General features: G+C 48.9%; 5 protein-coding genes across 5 annotated transcripts; 3 read left to right on the top strand and 2 right to left on the bottom strand.

The window, feature by feature from the left end:
* Positions 1-147: 147 nt before the first annotated feature.
* Positions 148-4,230, bottom strand: N7516_008513 (phosphoribosylformylglycinamidine synthase; the record flags this gene model as incomplete). The annotated part of the gene is made up of 1 exon (XM_057221232.1): positions 148-4,230. One exon carries the CDS (start codon positions 4,228-4,230, stop codon positions 148-150), a length of 4,083 nt encoding a protein of 1,360 aa, XP_057071504.1.
* A 3,183-nt stretch (positions 4,231-7,413) lies between these two features.
* N7516_008512 (MFS transporter) lies at positions 7,414-9,217 on the top strand (the record flags this gene model as incomplete). The annotated part of the gene is made up of 4 exons (XM_057221231.1): positions 7,414-7,849; positions 7,912-8,515; positions 8,570-8,901; positions 8,961-9,217. The coding sequence occupies 4 exons, from the start codon at positions 7,414-7,416 to the stop codon at positions 9,215-9,217; spliced, it is 1,629 nt and encodes a 542-aa protein (XP_057071503.1).
* A 393-nt stretch (positions 9,218-9,610) lies between these two features.
* N7516_008511 (tyrosine--tRNA ligase TYS1) lies at positions 9,611-11,247 on the top strand (the record flags this gene model as incomplete). The annotated part of the gene is made up of 9 exons (XM_057221230.1): positions 9,611-9,643; positions 9,693-9,785; positions 9,854-9,970; positions 10,038-10,279; positions 10,339-10,427; positions 10,485-10,525; positions 10,580-10,649; positions 10,712-10,944; positions 11,005-11,247. The coding sequence occupies 9 exons, from the start codon at positions 9,611-9,613 to the stop codon at positions 11,245-11,247; spliced, it is 1,161 nt and encodes a 386-aa protein (XP_057071502.1).
* Positions 11,248-11,811: 564 nt separating this feature from the next.
* N7516_008510 (uncharacterized protein) lies at positions 11,812-14,509 on the bottom strand (the record flags this gene model as incomplete). The annotated part of the gene is made up of 2 exons (XM_057221229.1): positions 11,812-14,370; positions 14,432-14,509. The coding sequence occupies 2 exons, from the start codon at positions 14,507-14,509 to the stop codon at positions 11,812-11,814; spliced, it is 2,637 nt and encodes an 878-aa protein (XP_057071501.1).
* A 205-nt stretch (positions 14,510-14,714) lies between these two features.
* On the top strand, positions 14,715-16,090 carry N7516_008509 (glycosyltransferase family 15 protein; the record flags this gene model as incomplete). Its single annotated transcript, XM_057221228.1, has 4 exons — positions 14,715-14,856; positions 14,935-15,198; positions 15,254-15,872; positions 15,934-16,090. 4 exons carry the CDS (start codon positions 14,715-14,717, stop codon positions 16,088-16,090), a joined length of 1,182 nt encoding a protein of 393 aa, XP_057071500.1.
* Positions 16,091-16,303: the final 213 nt, after the last annotated feature.

The raw sequence follows: 16,303 nt of genomic DNA, 5'->3' as shown, positions 1-16,303 counted from the left end.
GTTATATACTGATTTGAGAGATCATTTTGGTATGTTCTTTTTTTCTTTTCAAACTCCAGTTCACGGACAATATGGACAAGAACTCAGAATAAATAGGGAGAAAAACAGTTGAAAAAAAAAAAGATTCGTAAATATAGACTAGAAATTCTAACCGACCCAGCGTCTGGCGCTGTAGAAGACACGTCCCCAAGGGCCAATATCGCCCCAGGACTCGGCATTCGGAGGCAACCAGCTGGCAATACCGTTCAGGACAGTACGCTCAGGGTGGGGCATGATAGCAAGGACACGACCGTCGGGGCTGCGCACACCGGCAATACCCTCGGGACTGCCGTTAGGGTTGAAGGGGTACTTCATGGTGGGCTTGAGGGAGGAGTTGTCGACGAATCGGACGGGGGCAAGACCCTCGCGAACGAAGTCGGAAGCCGAGACGCCCTGGGAGCCGGCGAAGGAGGCACGACCCTCGCCATGAGCAACGGCAATAGGGAGCGAAGTTCCGTCCATGCCGTGGAAGAAGACGCTGGGGCGGGATGGGTCGGGGTCGGAGATGCGGGCCATGCAGACACGGCCTTCGTACTGCTCGCTGGCATTGCGCTCGAAGCTGGGCCAGTAACCCGCACCAGGAATCAAATCCTTGATACGAGACAAGAACTGGCAGCCGTTGCAGACACCCAGGGCGAAGGTGTCCGGGCGCTCGAAGAACTCCTGGAATTCCTTGCGGGTGTTCTCGTGCAGCAGAACGGACTTGGCCCAACCCTGGCCAGCACCCAAGACGTCACCGTACGAGAAACCACCGCAGGCAGCGAGACCGGCGAAGGTGGAGAGAGACACACGACCAGAAATAATGTCGGTCATGTGAACATCGACGGCGGAGAAACCAGCGGTGTTGAAGGCAAAGGCCATCTCAGCTTGACTGTTGACACCCTGCTCACGAAGGATGGCAACGCGGGGCTTGTTGGCGAAGGGGGAGTATTGGGAAAGGCTGGTCATCATGGGCAAGCCCTTGTCCTTAGGGTCGAAGCTAGGGTTCCAAGAGAGACCGGGGTTGGCATCGTCAAGGATGTTGGCATACTCCTGCTCCGCGCAGTCCGCGTTGTCACGGATCTTCTGCATGTGGTAGGAGGTCTTGGCCCAGGTCTGCTGCAGGCTGGAACGGGTGTTGCGGTAAACCAAAGAGGCCTTGTGGTAGATGGCAAGGTCCTGCTTGGGCTGTTGAGCCACACGTCCAATCTTGTGGATCAGACGTGGAGGAGGACCGCAAGTGGCGAAGCATGAGCGGAACTGGATCTCGTGCTCCTTGCGGACCTGGAAGACAGCACCAAGCTCTTCAGTGAAAAGGGATTCAATGACATCCTTGGTGTTGAAAGAGGCACAGATATTATCGAGCATGATCTCAACACCGCAGCGACCGGCGAACATCATCTCAACAAGAGTAGTCAGAAGACCACCATCGGAGCGATCGTGGTAAGCCAAAACAATTCCGGCCTCTTGAAGTTGCTGCGTAGCATCGAAGAAGTCCCGGAAGAGATCAACATCGCGAACGTCAGGGCACTCGGAACCGACTTCGTTGAAGACCTGGGCAAGAGCAGATCCGCCAAGAGTCTTGCGACCGGACGAAAGATCGACAAACATGAGGACAGTCTCTCCAACTTCTTCGAAGCTGCGAAGAGCCGGGGTCCAGGTCTTGGTGAAGTCGCCAACCGGCGCAAAGGCAGAAATGACACAGGACATCGGGGCAGTAACCTCCTTGGCCTCATTCGAGGTCTCATCCTTCCACTTCATCTTCATGGACATAGAGTCCTTGCCGACGGGAATGCTGATACCAAGCTTAGGGCACAGGTCCAGACCGACGGCCTCCACGGCTTCATATATAGCAGCACCCTCACCAGGGTGGCTACCGGCAGACATCCAGTTGGCTGAGAGTTTCACTTGGCTGAGACGATCCACAAGATCAGAAGCAGCCAAGTTCATGAGAGACTCAGCAACAGCCATACGAGCAGACGAACCCGAGGAGATGAGAGCCAGGGTAGGCTTTTCACCCATGGCAAAGGCTTCACCGGTCTTCATACCTTGGGCCAAGGAGGTGGCAGTAACCGAGACATCTGACACGGGTGTCTGCCACTTGCCAACCATCTGGTCACGAGCTGTCAGGCCGCCAACAGTGCGGTCGCCGATAGTGATCAAGAAAGACTTGGAGCCGACTGCAGGCAGAGACAGAACTCTCTTGATAGCCTCATCGACAACCTCCGTCCTCGAGGTGAGAGAGGGAAGATATTTGCTGAGGCTAGAGTCCACGGCGGGCAGCTTCAGCTTCCGCGAATCGACAGTTCGGGTCATGCGAGGAGTCTTTCCGAAAAGCACAGACAAAGGAAGGTCGATGGGGGCCGGGTACTCCTTGGACTCTCGGTCAAGGAGAATGAGTCTCTTTTCTTCCTCGGACGAACCGCCGCCACGACCGACAACGGAGAAGCCACAACGCTCACGGTTAGCGATAGCAGTGAACTTGTTCATGCTCTCCTCGCCGACGGCCATGACGTAGCGCTCTTGGGCTTCACAGCACCAAATTTGCATGGGGCTCATGCTACGGTCGGTGTTATCAATTTCACGAAGCTCGAACGTAGCTCCCAAGCCCGAGTCGTGGATCAGTTCGGGAAGGGCATTGGACAAGCCACCGGCACCAACATCGTGGATGAACTTGATGGGGTTGTTGTCTCCCATGGCTACACAAGCGTTGATAACCTCTTGGGCTCTCCGTTGGACTTCAGCATTACCTCTCTGGACACTGGCAAAGTCAAGCTCGGCAGAGCCTTCACCGGAAGCGATACTGGAGGCAGCACCACCTCCCAGACCAATAAGCATAGCGGGACCTCCAAGGACGACAAGGAAAGCACCGGGCTTGACAACGTCTGGGTGCTTGATGGCGTGTTGAGGGCGAACGGTTCCGACACCACCAGCGATCATGATGGGCTTGTGGTATCCTCGAACTTCCTTTTCACCATTGCCCACGTCGATCTCAGTGAGCAGAGTGCGGAAGTATCCACCAATGCAGGGGCGGCCAAACTCGTTGTTGAAAGCAGCGCTACCAATGGGTGCCTCCAACATGATATCCAAGCTGCTGGCAATGTGATTTGGCTTGCCGACATCGAGTTCCCATGGCTGCTTCAAGTCAGGAATCAAGAGGTCTGACACACAGTAGCCAGAGAGACCAGCCTTAGGGCGCGAGCCACGGCCGACGGCACCCTCGTCACGGATTTCACCGCCGGATCCCGTAGCCGCACCAGGGTAAGGCGAAACGGCAGTAGGGTGGTTGTGGGTTTCAACCTTGGCCAGGAAGTGCACAACTTCCTTGGTGTGCATCCACTGCCCAGTTGTCGGATCGGGGGCCCAGAACGCGGCCTCGGGACCCTCCAGCACAGCGGCATTGTCACTGTAGGCACTGACGGTGTGCTCGGGATTCTTCTTGTGTGTGTTGCGAATCATGGCAAACAGACTGTTTGGCATGGGCTTGCCGTCAATCACCCAGGAGGCGTTGAACTGCTTGTGTCGGCAATGCTCCGAGTTGACCTGAGCAAACATGAAGAGCTCGACATCAGTAGGGTCACGGGCAATTGCGCCATTCGGGCCATAGGCCTCAGCAAGATAATCAATTTCTGAATCATCAAGGGCCAAGCCGAGCTCCGTGTTTGCCTCTTGGAGGATCTCCTTGGGGGACTTGGTACCGCCCTGGAGGGAGATGGTCTTGAGGGGCTGGGGAGCGTGCTCGGAGAACATGAGGCTCAGCTCGGGCTCATCCTTGCCAATAATCTGAGTCATTCGATCATGAAGTGTATCCATGTACTCCGGCTTGTAGTCCTCTGCACTGTTACGAAGACACGAAATCTTCATACCCCGCTCGATCCGCTTGACGTACTTCTGCAAGCCGCAGACGTGCGAAATGCCCGTGGCCTGGGAGCTCCATGGCGAGACGGTACCGGTCCGTGGGAAAATGTAAAAGGTATCAAATTGACCGTCGGTGGATTCGAAGGTAGGAGGGATGTCTGTGATGTCACCGTACTGAAGCAATTGTTCGAGTACCGCACGCTGGGGCTCCTCCAAGGGCTGGGTGGTATGCACATAGTGAATCCACTGGGCTCGGACATCCTGGACACCGATGCTAGTAGCAATAGCCTGTCCTCGAGAGCGGGAAAATGCAACGGAGCCCGGGATGGCCAGATAAGTATCGGTAGAAGTCATCGTGAGGCAAATTGGGGATTCACCCAATGAGTCAAGTATGACACAGGAGATAAAAATTGATTCTCCTGGTATCGATTAAGATTGAGTGGCTCGAGTGCCTCTCTCAAGTGGACTTGAGAAGATCGCTAGAAGAGGCCGGCGATGACTCTATCGCCGCTTTTTTTTTTTTGTAAGAGAAATGAGTTTCCCCCGCCCTAAGCCTGTTGCGGCTTATCAGGTTGGGTCATGTGCTGATAACAGATTTAAAGTTTGAGGGCAAGTTCCTCATTTCTTCCATTTTTTTATCCAATGCTGTATTCATTCACATATCTTACTAAATGAACTTTTCAATCTATAAAATGTGACCATTACTAGGCTTTTTCATTCTATCTGATAACATCCAAAGGAGAGCGGAGAGGTTAAATGGAGGGCGTTGTGGGGCACTAAGTCAACAACATCGGCCCGGGGGATCCCCTCAGTATAATAATCAGTACAAGGGACTCACCACAACAATGGGACGTTCTTGGCCTCTGGGAAGCCCAAATATACTTGGCAGGAAGAAAAATCCATGGAATAAAAAGAAATAAAAATAATCACCTATAAATTACATCGCAAAAACGTATGGATAAACATACATATGATTATTGATGGACCCAGCATGGTTTCATATATCAAAGCTGGAATATTCCTCATCACATCCTAATGTTTGGGCCGAATAAAGCTCGTATAGAAGGCTTCTAAATACGCCCTTATTAACGGCAGGTGTGAGCTCGCCGCCAGAGAGTATCTCGGGCGATACGAATGAAGCTGGCGTGAGAAGCCAGATATAACGCTCCTAGCGATAGAACACAGACTAAGACAGTTGTGATGGCGATGAAAATGACTTGGTTTATAGGCATGTGATATTCTAGTTCTATTATATCATAGGGCCAACCATATATTAGAGGTAATTACCCCCATTTGGTGACAACCTGAGCGAATTACTTGATGCTTGATAGGTTTATCTTAGACAGAGTACAGTCGTCAAGTGAGAGAACCTTGCAGAGGATACTAGACGTGCAATAATCCATTCCAAAGTTGGGCATTTCCCACAGACACCGGAGTGAGGCGAAGACTCTATGTGCAATGCTTAAGACATGAAGATATCCTAAGAGTCCTGGAATCTGAGCACCGATAGTGCAAAGCCACTCCAATGGAAGCAACTCGGTTTTGTTTATAAGCCGCCTTCGGCTATAGTAGTTACTATGCACAAACGCCGGCCGCTGGGCTCCACAATCATGAAATGGTCGAGAAGCTGAATAACAAATTCCCGTCCGTTATTGTTCATCTCCCGGTCATATCCCGTAATATCAAAGTCCCTTATAGTCAATAGGGGTGTCAGTAGTTTGTTCACTAATTTTCAAGTCATCCCTGTGGAGCTAGAATCGCAAAGCCTCCGGGTTCCAAGGGTGAAAGGAAGGGCTTACACAAGATGCCGGCGTGACGAATACCAAACTATGCAGGTTCAAGTTTACACTTGCATGATATCCGTGTCTTTCAACTCATCCTGGCCGTGATATGAGTGAAAAAAACGTATGGACAGAGTATAGTCTCTATTGTAAAGATATTTTATACATGCTATATATACCAGACGCTCTTCCAACCATTTTTGCTCTCGTTTTGTTCACCGTAATTCTCACTAAAAGAAAATACACTAAACAGTAGAATAGTATCTAGCATGTGTAATTCAGATGGGGGACTTTGTACTACTAGTATAAAGTACACGAGATTGCAAAGAACAAAATGCTCGTTTTATTATGGGGATAGGGGTAAGATTTACCTCAAGACGTACGGAGTATTCCCCATTCAATAATAATTGAACATTCCAAACAAAATCCGCAAGTACATACATGTTTCCACTAATTCTGGGGCAAGGGGCATTGGATTTGAATGTTTGTATCTTTGATATGGACAACACCTACAAAAGATACCTACATAGACCCACAGCCACTTTAAAGTGCTACTGGTGGGCTTTTCAGCCCTGGTCTAATGCATAGATTCTAGAACAATAGAGAAAAGAATGTTGTGGCAAATCGAAATCCGCCTTGCCTGAGGTTTAGTTCCTAATAAGGAAATCCCATTTGAAATTTCCAGATTTGGTAGTATGCTCCGATCTATACAAGGAAAAGCAAAAGGAGAATCTCATTGACCAACTGTGGCCCAGGGATCCTTTTTTGTTATGAATATCCTGTGACACTGTAATATATCCTCTGGACTGAGCTAATCTAGACAAGTTCAATGTTGTTTCTGAGGTGGTCTCTTTGCCAGCAGATACAACTATTGAATACACACGTTTTCGATGTCTTTTAGTTGATTTATCCTTGACCTAACCTGCAATATCGGCTCATAAGACACCTTACATCTCGTAATTTTACCTCTATAAATTCGGCTTCTATTGCTATCCCCTTGATTGAGCTTTCTACGACATGTGGTACTTCTGGGTGATGCCAAGCTAGAACTCGGGAAAGTACACTTGAACAAGCTAGGAAGTATACAAAAGACAATTCTTAGGCTAAAGACATACTCGGGTATTCCCGATCGCTCATTAACAACAATACATGACGCGTTCTTGATCGGCAGATTAGTGAGACGGTATCATGACCTCGGGAACCTCCTTACTCGAAGGAAAGACCAGCGCTGGAGGATCTACTTACTAATGTCTCAACAAGTAGAGCTACATCCTGATTTACGTTTAGAGCGTGGATAATGAGAGCTTTGCATTGTTAATTGAAAAATATAGCAAAGTGCTTTCTCGAAGGAAAGTGAGCAATCAGGAATCAAGCGATAATGCCAAGAATGCCAAGAATACCAAGGCGCCATCGTAGCATATTGCCTAATAGGGGATAACACCGTTATTCCATATTAGGCAACTCATCTGGGTGGCCGATATCAAAGGTTCCGCTTGTAGCAAGAATGTATGAGCATCTTCATCCATGGAGGGCTCTTGTTGCTTTTTATTTTTTTTGTTATGCCCCACTCGCCAAAAGTTCGGCGCAGAATTTTAATAGAGATGAAATATAAAAGAATGCCACCCCAAGGGGGTCCAAAAGAATCTATATTGTATGATCACACGTTGCCATCACTACAACACCTTGCACTTATACCTATCACACTTCATACTTTTGTCTGGGTACAGCCCCTACAACCCGTCTGATATCTTTCAACATGGAGACCCCTAGGTCAGATCAGACCCACACCAATGGAACTAGTACGACAGCCTCCATCGGGTCTAACAACTATAAACAACCCAATGATTACCTCGACCTACCAATCCGCGAAGTCAACGATAACGCCGATTTACGCGAATACACCACCGAGACGAGGACAGGGGAAATCATCAAGCCGGTCAAGTCCAATGCTACTGGCAAAATCGAAGATTGGAAGATGGTAACCTTTACCATCGATGATCCGGAGAACCCTAAGAACTGGTCGAAGGCTTACAAGTGGTACTGTACCATGGTGGTTGCCTTCACGTGTTTTGTCGTCGCCTTTTGCAGTAGTGTCATTACAGCCGACGTTGAGGGACCCATCGAGGAATTCGGTATCGGTCGTGAAGTTAGCTTGCTTGTTATCACTGTTTTCGTTATTGGATTCGGTATTGGTAAGTAACTTACAGATTTGATGTGATGTGATGTGATTTGTATAGTTCTAACTTTATTTTAGGACCCATGGTCTTTGCTCCACTCTCAGAGATATTCGGACGTCGACCTGTCTACGCCTCGACCCTTGCACTCGCTGTGATTTTCGTCATTCCATGTGCCGTTTCTAAGAACATTGGAACTCTCATTGTCTGCCGTCTGATCGATGGAATCGCTTTCAGTGCTCCCATGACACTAGTCGGTGGTACTCTAGCTGATCTGTGGAAGAACGAGGAGCGTGGTGTTCCGATGGCAGCATTCAGCGCTGCTCCCTTCATTGGACCGGCCATCGGCCCACTTGTTGGTGGCTTCCTGGCTGACAATTGTGGTTGGCGCTGGCTTTACTGGATCCAGCTTATTTTGTCCTTTGTCGCCTGGGTCCTGATCACTTTCACTGTCCCTGAGACATTTGCACCAATTTTGCTGAAGAAGCGAGCCCAGAAACTTCGCAAGACTGAGAACGACCCCAAGTATACCACCGAAACTGAGCTCGATCCTCGCCCCATGAGTGAGAAGTTGCGCATCTTCCTCTTCCGCCCTTTCCAGCTTCTATTCCTCGAGCCCATTGTCTTGTTCATTTCTCTCTACATGTCGGTCATTTATGGCTTGCTTTACATGTTCTTCGTTGCGTAAGTCATCAACATCTTCTATTAACGAAGACTGGAGACTAACTATGTTGCTAGCTACCCAATTGTTTACCAGGGTGGCAAAGGATGGAGCGCGTCTAATACCGGTCTCATGTTTATCCCTCTGGCTATCGGTGTGATCTTTAGCGCAGCCCTTGCTCCTTTTGTCAACAAGCACTATCTTAAGGTCTCCGCAGCATACGGTGGCAAGCCTCCAGCCGAAAAGCGTCTGATTCCCATGATGTGGGCTTGCTGGTGCGTCCCTGCTGGTCTTTTCGTCTTCGCCTGGACTTCCTACCCCCACCTTCACTGGATGGGACCGGCGATGGGAGGCTTCATTCTTGGAATCGGTATTATTCTGCTCTACAACTCTGCCAACAACTACCTTGGTATGTATCGAACCGATGAAACCATTTTTAATCTGTGTTGTTGCTAACTATTTCTCTAGTTGATACCTACCAGCATCAAGCAGCATCTGCTCTCGCAGCCAAGACTTTCATCCGTTCTATCTGGGGTGCCTGCACCGTCTTGTTCACAGAGCAAATGTACGAGCGTCTGGGTGACCAGTGGGCCAGCTCGCTTCTTGCATTCATCGGCTTGGGTTGCTGCGCCATCCCCTATGTGTTCTACTTCAAGGGAGAGTCCATTCGTCGTTTCTCGAAATTCGCCTTCCACGACGATGAGGAGAAAGCCACCAAGGCATAAATTTGTTGCGAACTTGATTTCGGGAAAGTTTCAAAGGGAGGAGGATGTGGAAAAGAACTTGGATGACATTGGCACGGCGTCTTTGGATATCCATTGCATATATAATCGATCAAACTTTTAATATATATTGATATTTTTTAATACAAAATTTGTTCAAAGCACATCAGATCATGAAAACGGAAACCTTCCGAGTTGAAGGAACTATCGGAGAGAATGGAGATTAGCGGAGATAGCCCTGGAGGGCGGGGAGGCGCTGAGTCACACATCCCACCTTTCCATGGTTTGATTTTCGCCGAGATCTCTTCCTTTGGACAACTCTCTTGTCTTCTCCAATTCGCTCTCTCTATTGCGTTCGTTATTTTCCTATTCTAATTCTCTGCTTTTCAGCCCATCATGGATTCCGCGACGCAAGCAAGATTCGATCTTGTGAGACCCTACCCGTACCGTCCTTCAAACAAACACTCATTTCTTGCAGATCAATTCGAACCTCGCCGAATTCCTCAACCCTGAGATCATCGAGGACATATTGAAGAGTGGACGCAATCCCAAGGTGTACTGGGGCACTGCTGTTCGTACTATGCGCCTATAAAAGCAGAACGCTTGTCGCGACAACCTGCTAACACATCCTCCCTTTAGACGACCGGACGCCCTCACATTGGCTACTTCGTGCCAGCGCTGAAGATTGCGCAGCTGCTACTCGCAGGCTGCGATGTCACTATTCTGCTTGCGGATGTCCACGCATTCCTTGATAATGTAAGCGCATACATTTTGGAGGGACTCGCTCAGATCCCGATCTAACCAACCCTTTCGAGATAAACAGTTGAAGGCGCCACTCGAGCTAGTGGAACAACGTTCAATTTACTACCGAAACACTATCACCGCTATCCTTCAGGCCGTCGGGGTTCCTACTGAAAAGCTCGAATTTGTTCTTGGTAGTTCTTACCAGAAGAGTTCTGAGTATGTGCTTGATGTGTACAAATTGTCTTCTTTGGTCTCTGAAGGTCAAGCCAAGAAGGCGGGTAGTGAGATTGTCAAGCAGACTGGCAATGCTCCGTTGAGTGGGTATGGATGACTCTCGGCCTATATGGATGGCACAATATACTAACCATTCACTACACCAGGCTGCTGTACCCGATTCTCCAGGTTCTCGATGAGCAACATTTGAACTGTGATGCTCAGCTCGGAGGCATCGATCAACGGAAGTTGTTCGGTCAGTCGCGATACAAAATCCCCAAACTACAAGCCACAAACTAACACACAAACCCAGCCGCGGCAACGGAGTGGCTCCCCAAAATTGGATACCGCGTTGTACGTTTTCATCCTACGCTATTAGCTATCAGAGGCTTACCTATCTATGTCTAGCGCGCCCACCTTCTAAATCCTATGATGGCCTCATTATCCTCCGGCAAAATGAGCTCCAGTGATAGCCCAGGTATGTCCCTTCCCTTTTATCGGTTATCTATATAGAGGTCATAATATGCTAAAGCCGACTAGATAGTAAAATCGACCTTCTCGACCCTGCCGAGAGCATCGCAAAGAAAATCCGAAAGGCAGAGTGTTTCCCTAAGATCGTCGAAGACAACGGCGTGATTTCATTGGTTGAGCACATTCTATTTCCCGCAGCTGTCCTTAAGGGCCACGGAGAATTCCGCGTCGAGCGTAAGGACGCCGAGCCTCTGGTCTTCTCCGATATCAAGCAACTACACGATGCTTACAAAGCTGATATTGTATGTCTAACTATTTTCTTATCTCCAAAGGCTTGTATCATTTACTAACGCACGTTATAGTTGACACCACAGCTGCTTAAGCCTGCTGTCTCGGCCGCCATGGTCGCCCTTATGGCCCCTATCCACGCAGCCTACACGGCCTCGGCTGAATGGCAGGAGGTTACATCGAAGGCTTACCCGCCTCCGGTTGTGCAGAAGAAGGTCAAGAAGGTCAAGGATCGCGGCTCCCGCTTCCCTGGCGCCAAGCAAGAAGAGGCCGCGCAGCCTTCCGAGCAAGAGGCCGCTCAACCTTCAGAGCAATAGATAGTTTCTGCAAAAGAATAGAGCGCACATCAGACATCTAAGACTGACCACCATACGCATATCTGGCAATATATCGTTCTTCCCTTTTACCAGGGATCTAAGGCTCCTGTTGAACTCCTAGGCATGCATACATGATTGTTTGCTGCAGACTGAGCCTTCTTTTGTTTGCTATTTGCTATTTGTTGTTTGCTACAATGAGCAATGTTCAGATGGTTTGCAGGGTATATAAACCCCTGCATAATTAGTTTTAGCAATTAAGAATCTTTCTTCTACTTTTTCCTTCTCATAATCTAAAATCCATACATTGTCCATCAGCTCCAATTCGACAGGGTTGGTGATCACTTCGTGGACATCCATGGAAGTCTACGCCCCCGGACCAAAAAGGATTGGTCGGCTGATTTGAGTTTCCGAATCGGATAGAAGACACTTTGAGACTGAAAGCTATGTGTAGTCAAAAAATAAATAAAAAAGCCATTGTTGCATCTTCCACTGCCTAGTGTCAAATTTTAAGCTACGCAACGCCAACTCCCGCTAGAACCAAAACAGGGGTATTTGTATCGTGTATCAATGCCTACGCCAATTCCGCCTCCATTCGAGCCTGTCGGCAAGAATATCCCAACTGTGAAGACCATCTGCACGGGCTAGGCTTTTCAAGCCATCCGTCACAAAGGCGGTTAGATGATTGAAGTTGTTGTTGACTGTTTTCATCTGCTGGCTGTATGTCGATTCACGAAATGAGACTGTGAGTGTGTGTTCGCGTTTCATATGATCGTAGTCCTCCTCCTCATCATCATCATCGGAGTCGAACTCGTCTCCAGCGTCCCTCTTTTTGCGCGGTGTCTTCAGATTCTTTGGATGGTGTTGTTCTTCGTCGCCGATCAAGTGCGCGGCTTGTAGATCTGCGAAATGAACACACAGATCCAGGAAATTGATTATTGCGTCATGGATATGTGATAAATCTTTAGAGAGGAGGCACTGGGCTTCCAAAGAAGACATGTAGGATTGGTGGGCGGCTATCATGGCATCAACATCTTGTGCACCAGATAAATCTTTGTGTAGAGATTGGGTTGCGGTGGATATCACGAGATAGGTCAGATGACCGTAGATGAAATCGAGAACCCAGAGCATGTTATGGTGTAGAGCGCGCACCAATGTGTCATTGTCGCCAGGTGTGACGACGCGAGCGTCGCGAATACGCTGTTTCACAATTGCATATTTAGCGCGTCTGATTTGCATCAGGAAGGTTGAGATCCGTTGGTAGGTGTGTATTGCGTCCTCGGTGATTATGTTCGCAATAGGCCATGGGAGGCCATAATCAATTAAGATTGCTTCCAGAATCCCCACAGTCCGGTGATTATTTTCAGAACCCCGCGATGATGGAGTACTAGCTGGCCGCACAAGGAGTCTTGATGTGTCAATGACAGATACTGAACTGAAAGCCGTCCTTGATATCTCGGTGAGCAGGAACCTGTCATCCCAGGAACGACCCCGATCGATCAGCTCAAATATTTTAGCGTCAACAATGCTGACGGCGCTCATGTCTTTAGCGAGGTAGACATGCTGAAGGGCATCAAGGGAGGTCCATAATCCGCATTGTTGGTCGAGTTCGGTTCGTAATAGGCTAGCACTGAGTGAATGATCCACATCCACAAGCTTTTCAAAAGCGGACTCTACTAATGCGGGGAAAGGAAGTAATAGTGAAGAATCCTGGGAATAGAGGTCCTCGAATCTCATGGTCTCAATGTCTGGTGGCGCATTCAGATGGAGTAGGAATACCATGCTCTTCCCCGCCGTAAAGACTTTATGGACACCAGCTTCGAGGAACCGAGGGATCCTCTGCTGCCCGTAGCCCATATCAAGCACAAACCAGTCATGCCAAAGAGTTCGAAGATCCCCGTTCTCATTCTCACGATTAGATCGCACGAAGAAAGTGCTGTCCGAAGCATCAACCTGACCTTTTTCCATCCAGAGTCGAATCGAGCTTGAATATGTTTTGAAACACATAAAGAATAGCTCTGCCAGGCTTTGAGATGTACTTTCGTCGCCAAGGGCCTCCAACATACATATTAAGTCGTATAACGAATCAAGGCAGCACATTGGTTGATCAGTCGAGCTTTTGTCTAGCTTGGTGATCATTTCTGCAAGCAATGCTAGCTCGTGGGAGTGTTGACGAACATCAACAAGAAGCTGGATGAGACTGATAGTTGACCCAGCGGAAAGGTATTTGCACTGAAGTTGAGATAAGACTCTACTAAATTCAAGAAGACGCTCTTCTAAACCTCGGCAAAATGTTTGCATATATGGGATGGTCTGTGGGAGCTTGGTGAAATCTCGTACATCGTTGAGTTTGGCGCCTATATCGCTAAAACACTCCAAAAGCGATGACAGGGCTTCGCTGGATGAATGTGCAAGTGTGTATCTTCGATCCACTCCAAAATCATCGTCCAAACGTACATAAACAGACGTCGGAAGGCCCTGGAGCATAAAGATAGTCTCTCTAGCAAGCTGGGATTCTGTGATGGGTCGTGTGGCTGCTTCTCCTCGGGGCGGCGAAGGGTGATTTTCCGCTCTCCAGAATTGAGCCTTTTCTAGAGAAGCAACAAGATCCCCATCCTCTGTTGGAACAAAAACGTCCTCTGGTATCGTGTAGCTTTCATCCACCGTTGTGGCTGATTGAGGCCTGTGCTTTGGGAGAGATACATCACTGGCAACGGATGAAAAGTCGTCATCTGATGAGTCGCCAGCAAAATCTACCTGTTCCCAAATTTCTTCATCGCTAAATGCAGTACCTTCTGCATTAAGGTCGGACCAAGAAAGAGTCTCTTTTGCTTCTGGTGTCTTGGTCCCTTCCTCCGGACGTTTGACCGTAGACAGAAGAGCGGGGCGATCTGAGAGCTGCAGAAAGAGACTCAGGATCTCTGGGAGCCAGGAGTGCCGATTTCTCTCCAGATCCGCAAGGCGGCTGTGAAGGGCTTCGGCAAGTTCATCTCTATTCAAGATTTGAAACTTTTCCTGTAGTCCCTCGAGTTGCTTGGTGACTGCAAATTGGTCGGTGCGCGTATGAGATCCAGTTCGGAGACCCGCTTGTACACGACGCTTCAGACTCTGGGTGTGCGCAGACCCCTACATATATATTAGTACATCATGCCTGATGATATGAGAATAATGAAATTCAATATAATACCTTGTGGTTCGGCGGTATCTTGGCAACGGAAGTGATCAAGGCATCAATAAGCGTACTTAAATCAGCAGCGAGAGCCATTTTCAGACATAGGCTCGGATTTAGAAACAAAGATAAATCACATCAAGATGTCTCTAGGCGTCATAAACTGAAGAAGCATAAAGTGAAGAGAGACCCGGATGTTTTGCTTGGATGGCGCTAGTCCCGATAAGGTAAGATGGCCACTCTTATTACGCGCCTCTCTCTCCCTCCGAGTATCTCCCCCCTTTAAGCAAATACCACCATCATGGCTATCGCACGACCGATTCGCATGCTGGGTGCAGCATGTATCCTTCTTTGTCTATTTATGGTCTTCCAAATACACCAGAGCTCCTCTGAAGAAGGGTCTAAGTTGCCTCATGGCATGAAAAAGGATCCTCTTGTAGATCGTGCGTGACCCCAGTTTCTTGCCACACCTCCTATTACAACCATCGCACTCTTAAATTCCATACTAACAAGTCGCATAGCTACCGGAGAACCTGTAGGAAACTTATGGCGAGCCGACGAACACGACTACTCCCCCGATAGCGAACAATCGGCCCGCACCAATGCTGCGCTCATTACTCTCGTCCGCAATGAGGAACTGGATCAGCTGCTTTCGACAATGACTGATCTGGAGCGAACATGGAACAACAAGTTTAACTATCCCTATATTTTCTTCAACGATGTGCCCTTCACCGAGGAATTCAAGCAGAAGACTCGGGCAATGACCAAGGCGAAGTGCCAATATGGTATATATTCCAGCCCGGTTAGAACAAGAGGAACCATACCTAACTTTACATCCAGAACTTGTGCCCAAGGAACACTGGGACGTCCCAGAATGGATCAATATGGAACTCTTCCGCGAGTCAGCAAAGGTGTTGGAGGAACAAGACATCCAGTACAGCTCCAAGGTCTCCTACCACCAGATGTGTCGCTGGAACAGCGGCATGTTCTACAAGCACCCTGCTCTCGCAGGCTACCGCTACTACTGGCGCATTGAGCCCAATGTCAAGTTCTTCTGCGACGTCGACTACGATGTGTTCCGATACATGGAGGATGGTAACAAGACCTACGGTTTCACCATCAACCTCTACGACGCACCACAGAGTATCCCGTCCCTTTGGCCCGAGACTCAGCGATTCCTCGCCGCCAACCCGTCGTACCTCAGCGACAACAACATGTGGGAGTGGATTACGGATGACGTGGCCCGTCCCGAGCACACCAAGGGCGCCAATGGATACTCCACCTGCCACTTCTGGTCCAACTTCGAAATCGGCGATCTTGACTTCTTCCGCGGCGAAAAGTACGAAGCGTACTTCCAGCACCTGGATCGCGCCGGTGGATTCTTCTACGAACGCTGGGGTGATGCTCCCGTTCACTCACTCGGAATTGGTCTTTTCGCCGATGCCGCCAACGTCCACTGGTAAGTCACATTCCCTTTTTCCCATTTAAGAACCCCTCCCACTCACATGTATCTACGCTAGGTTCCGCGATATCGGGTACAACCACGTCCCGTATCTTAACTGCCCTAATTCTCCCAAATGCTCCGGCTGCAAGGCTGGCCAGTTCTTCCAAGGCGCAGACTTCCTTTCCAAGGAGGATTGCCGACCCACTTACTTCAAGTATGTTGGAACGCACTAATTATGATGATATCCCGTTTGATATATTCTCTGGTCTCTTGTCATTCTGGAGAATCCTTCACGACTCGATTCCTTGCATCACCTTGCATACCCCTATGACTATATTACTGAATATCAGTGGCTTGGTACCCGGCGTTTAAGCGGACACATACCTTTGTGTATTGATGATTTTGTGTTCCCTTTTCTTTCCTCCGTTTTTGGTTTATTCCTTGTC

Source organism: Penicillium verrucosum (assembly GCF_028828655.1).
Source record: "Penicillium verrucosum strain IBT 35672 chromosome Unknown utg000003l_segment0_segment0, whole genome shotgun sequence".
NCBI lineage: Eukaryota > Fungi > Ascomycota > Eurotiomycetes > Eurotiales > Aspergillaceae > Penicillium > Penicillium verrucosum.
The sequence above is the reverse complement of the archived record's forward strand: the minus strand, read 5'-3'. Positions and strand labels throughout refer to the sequence as shown.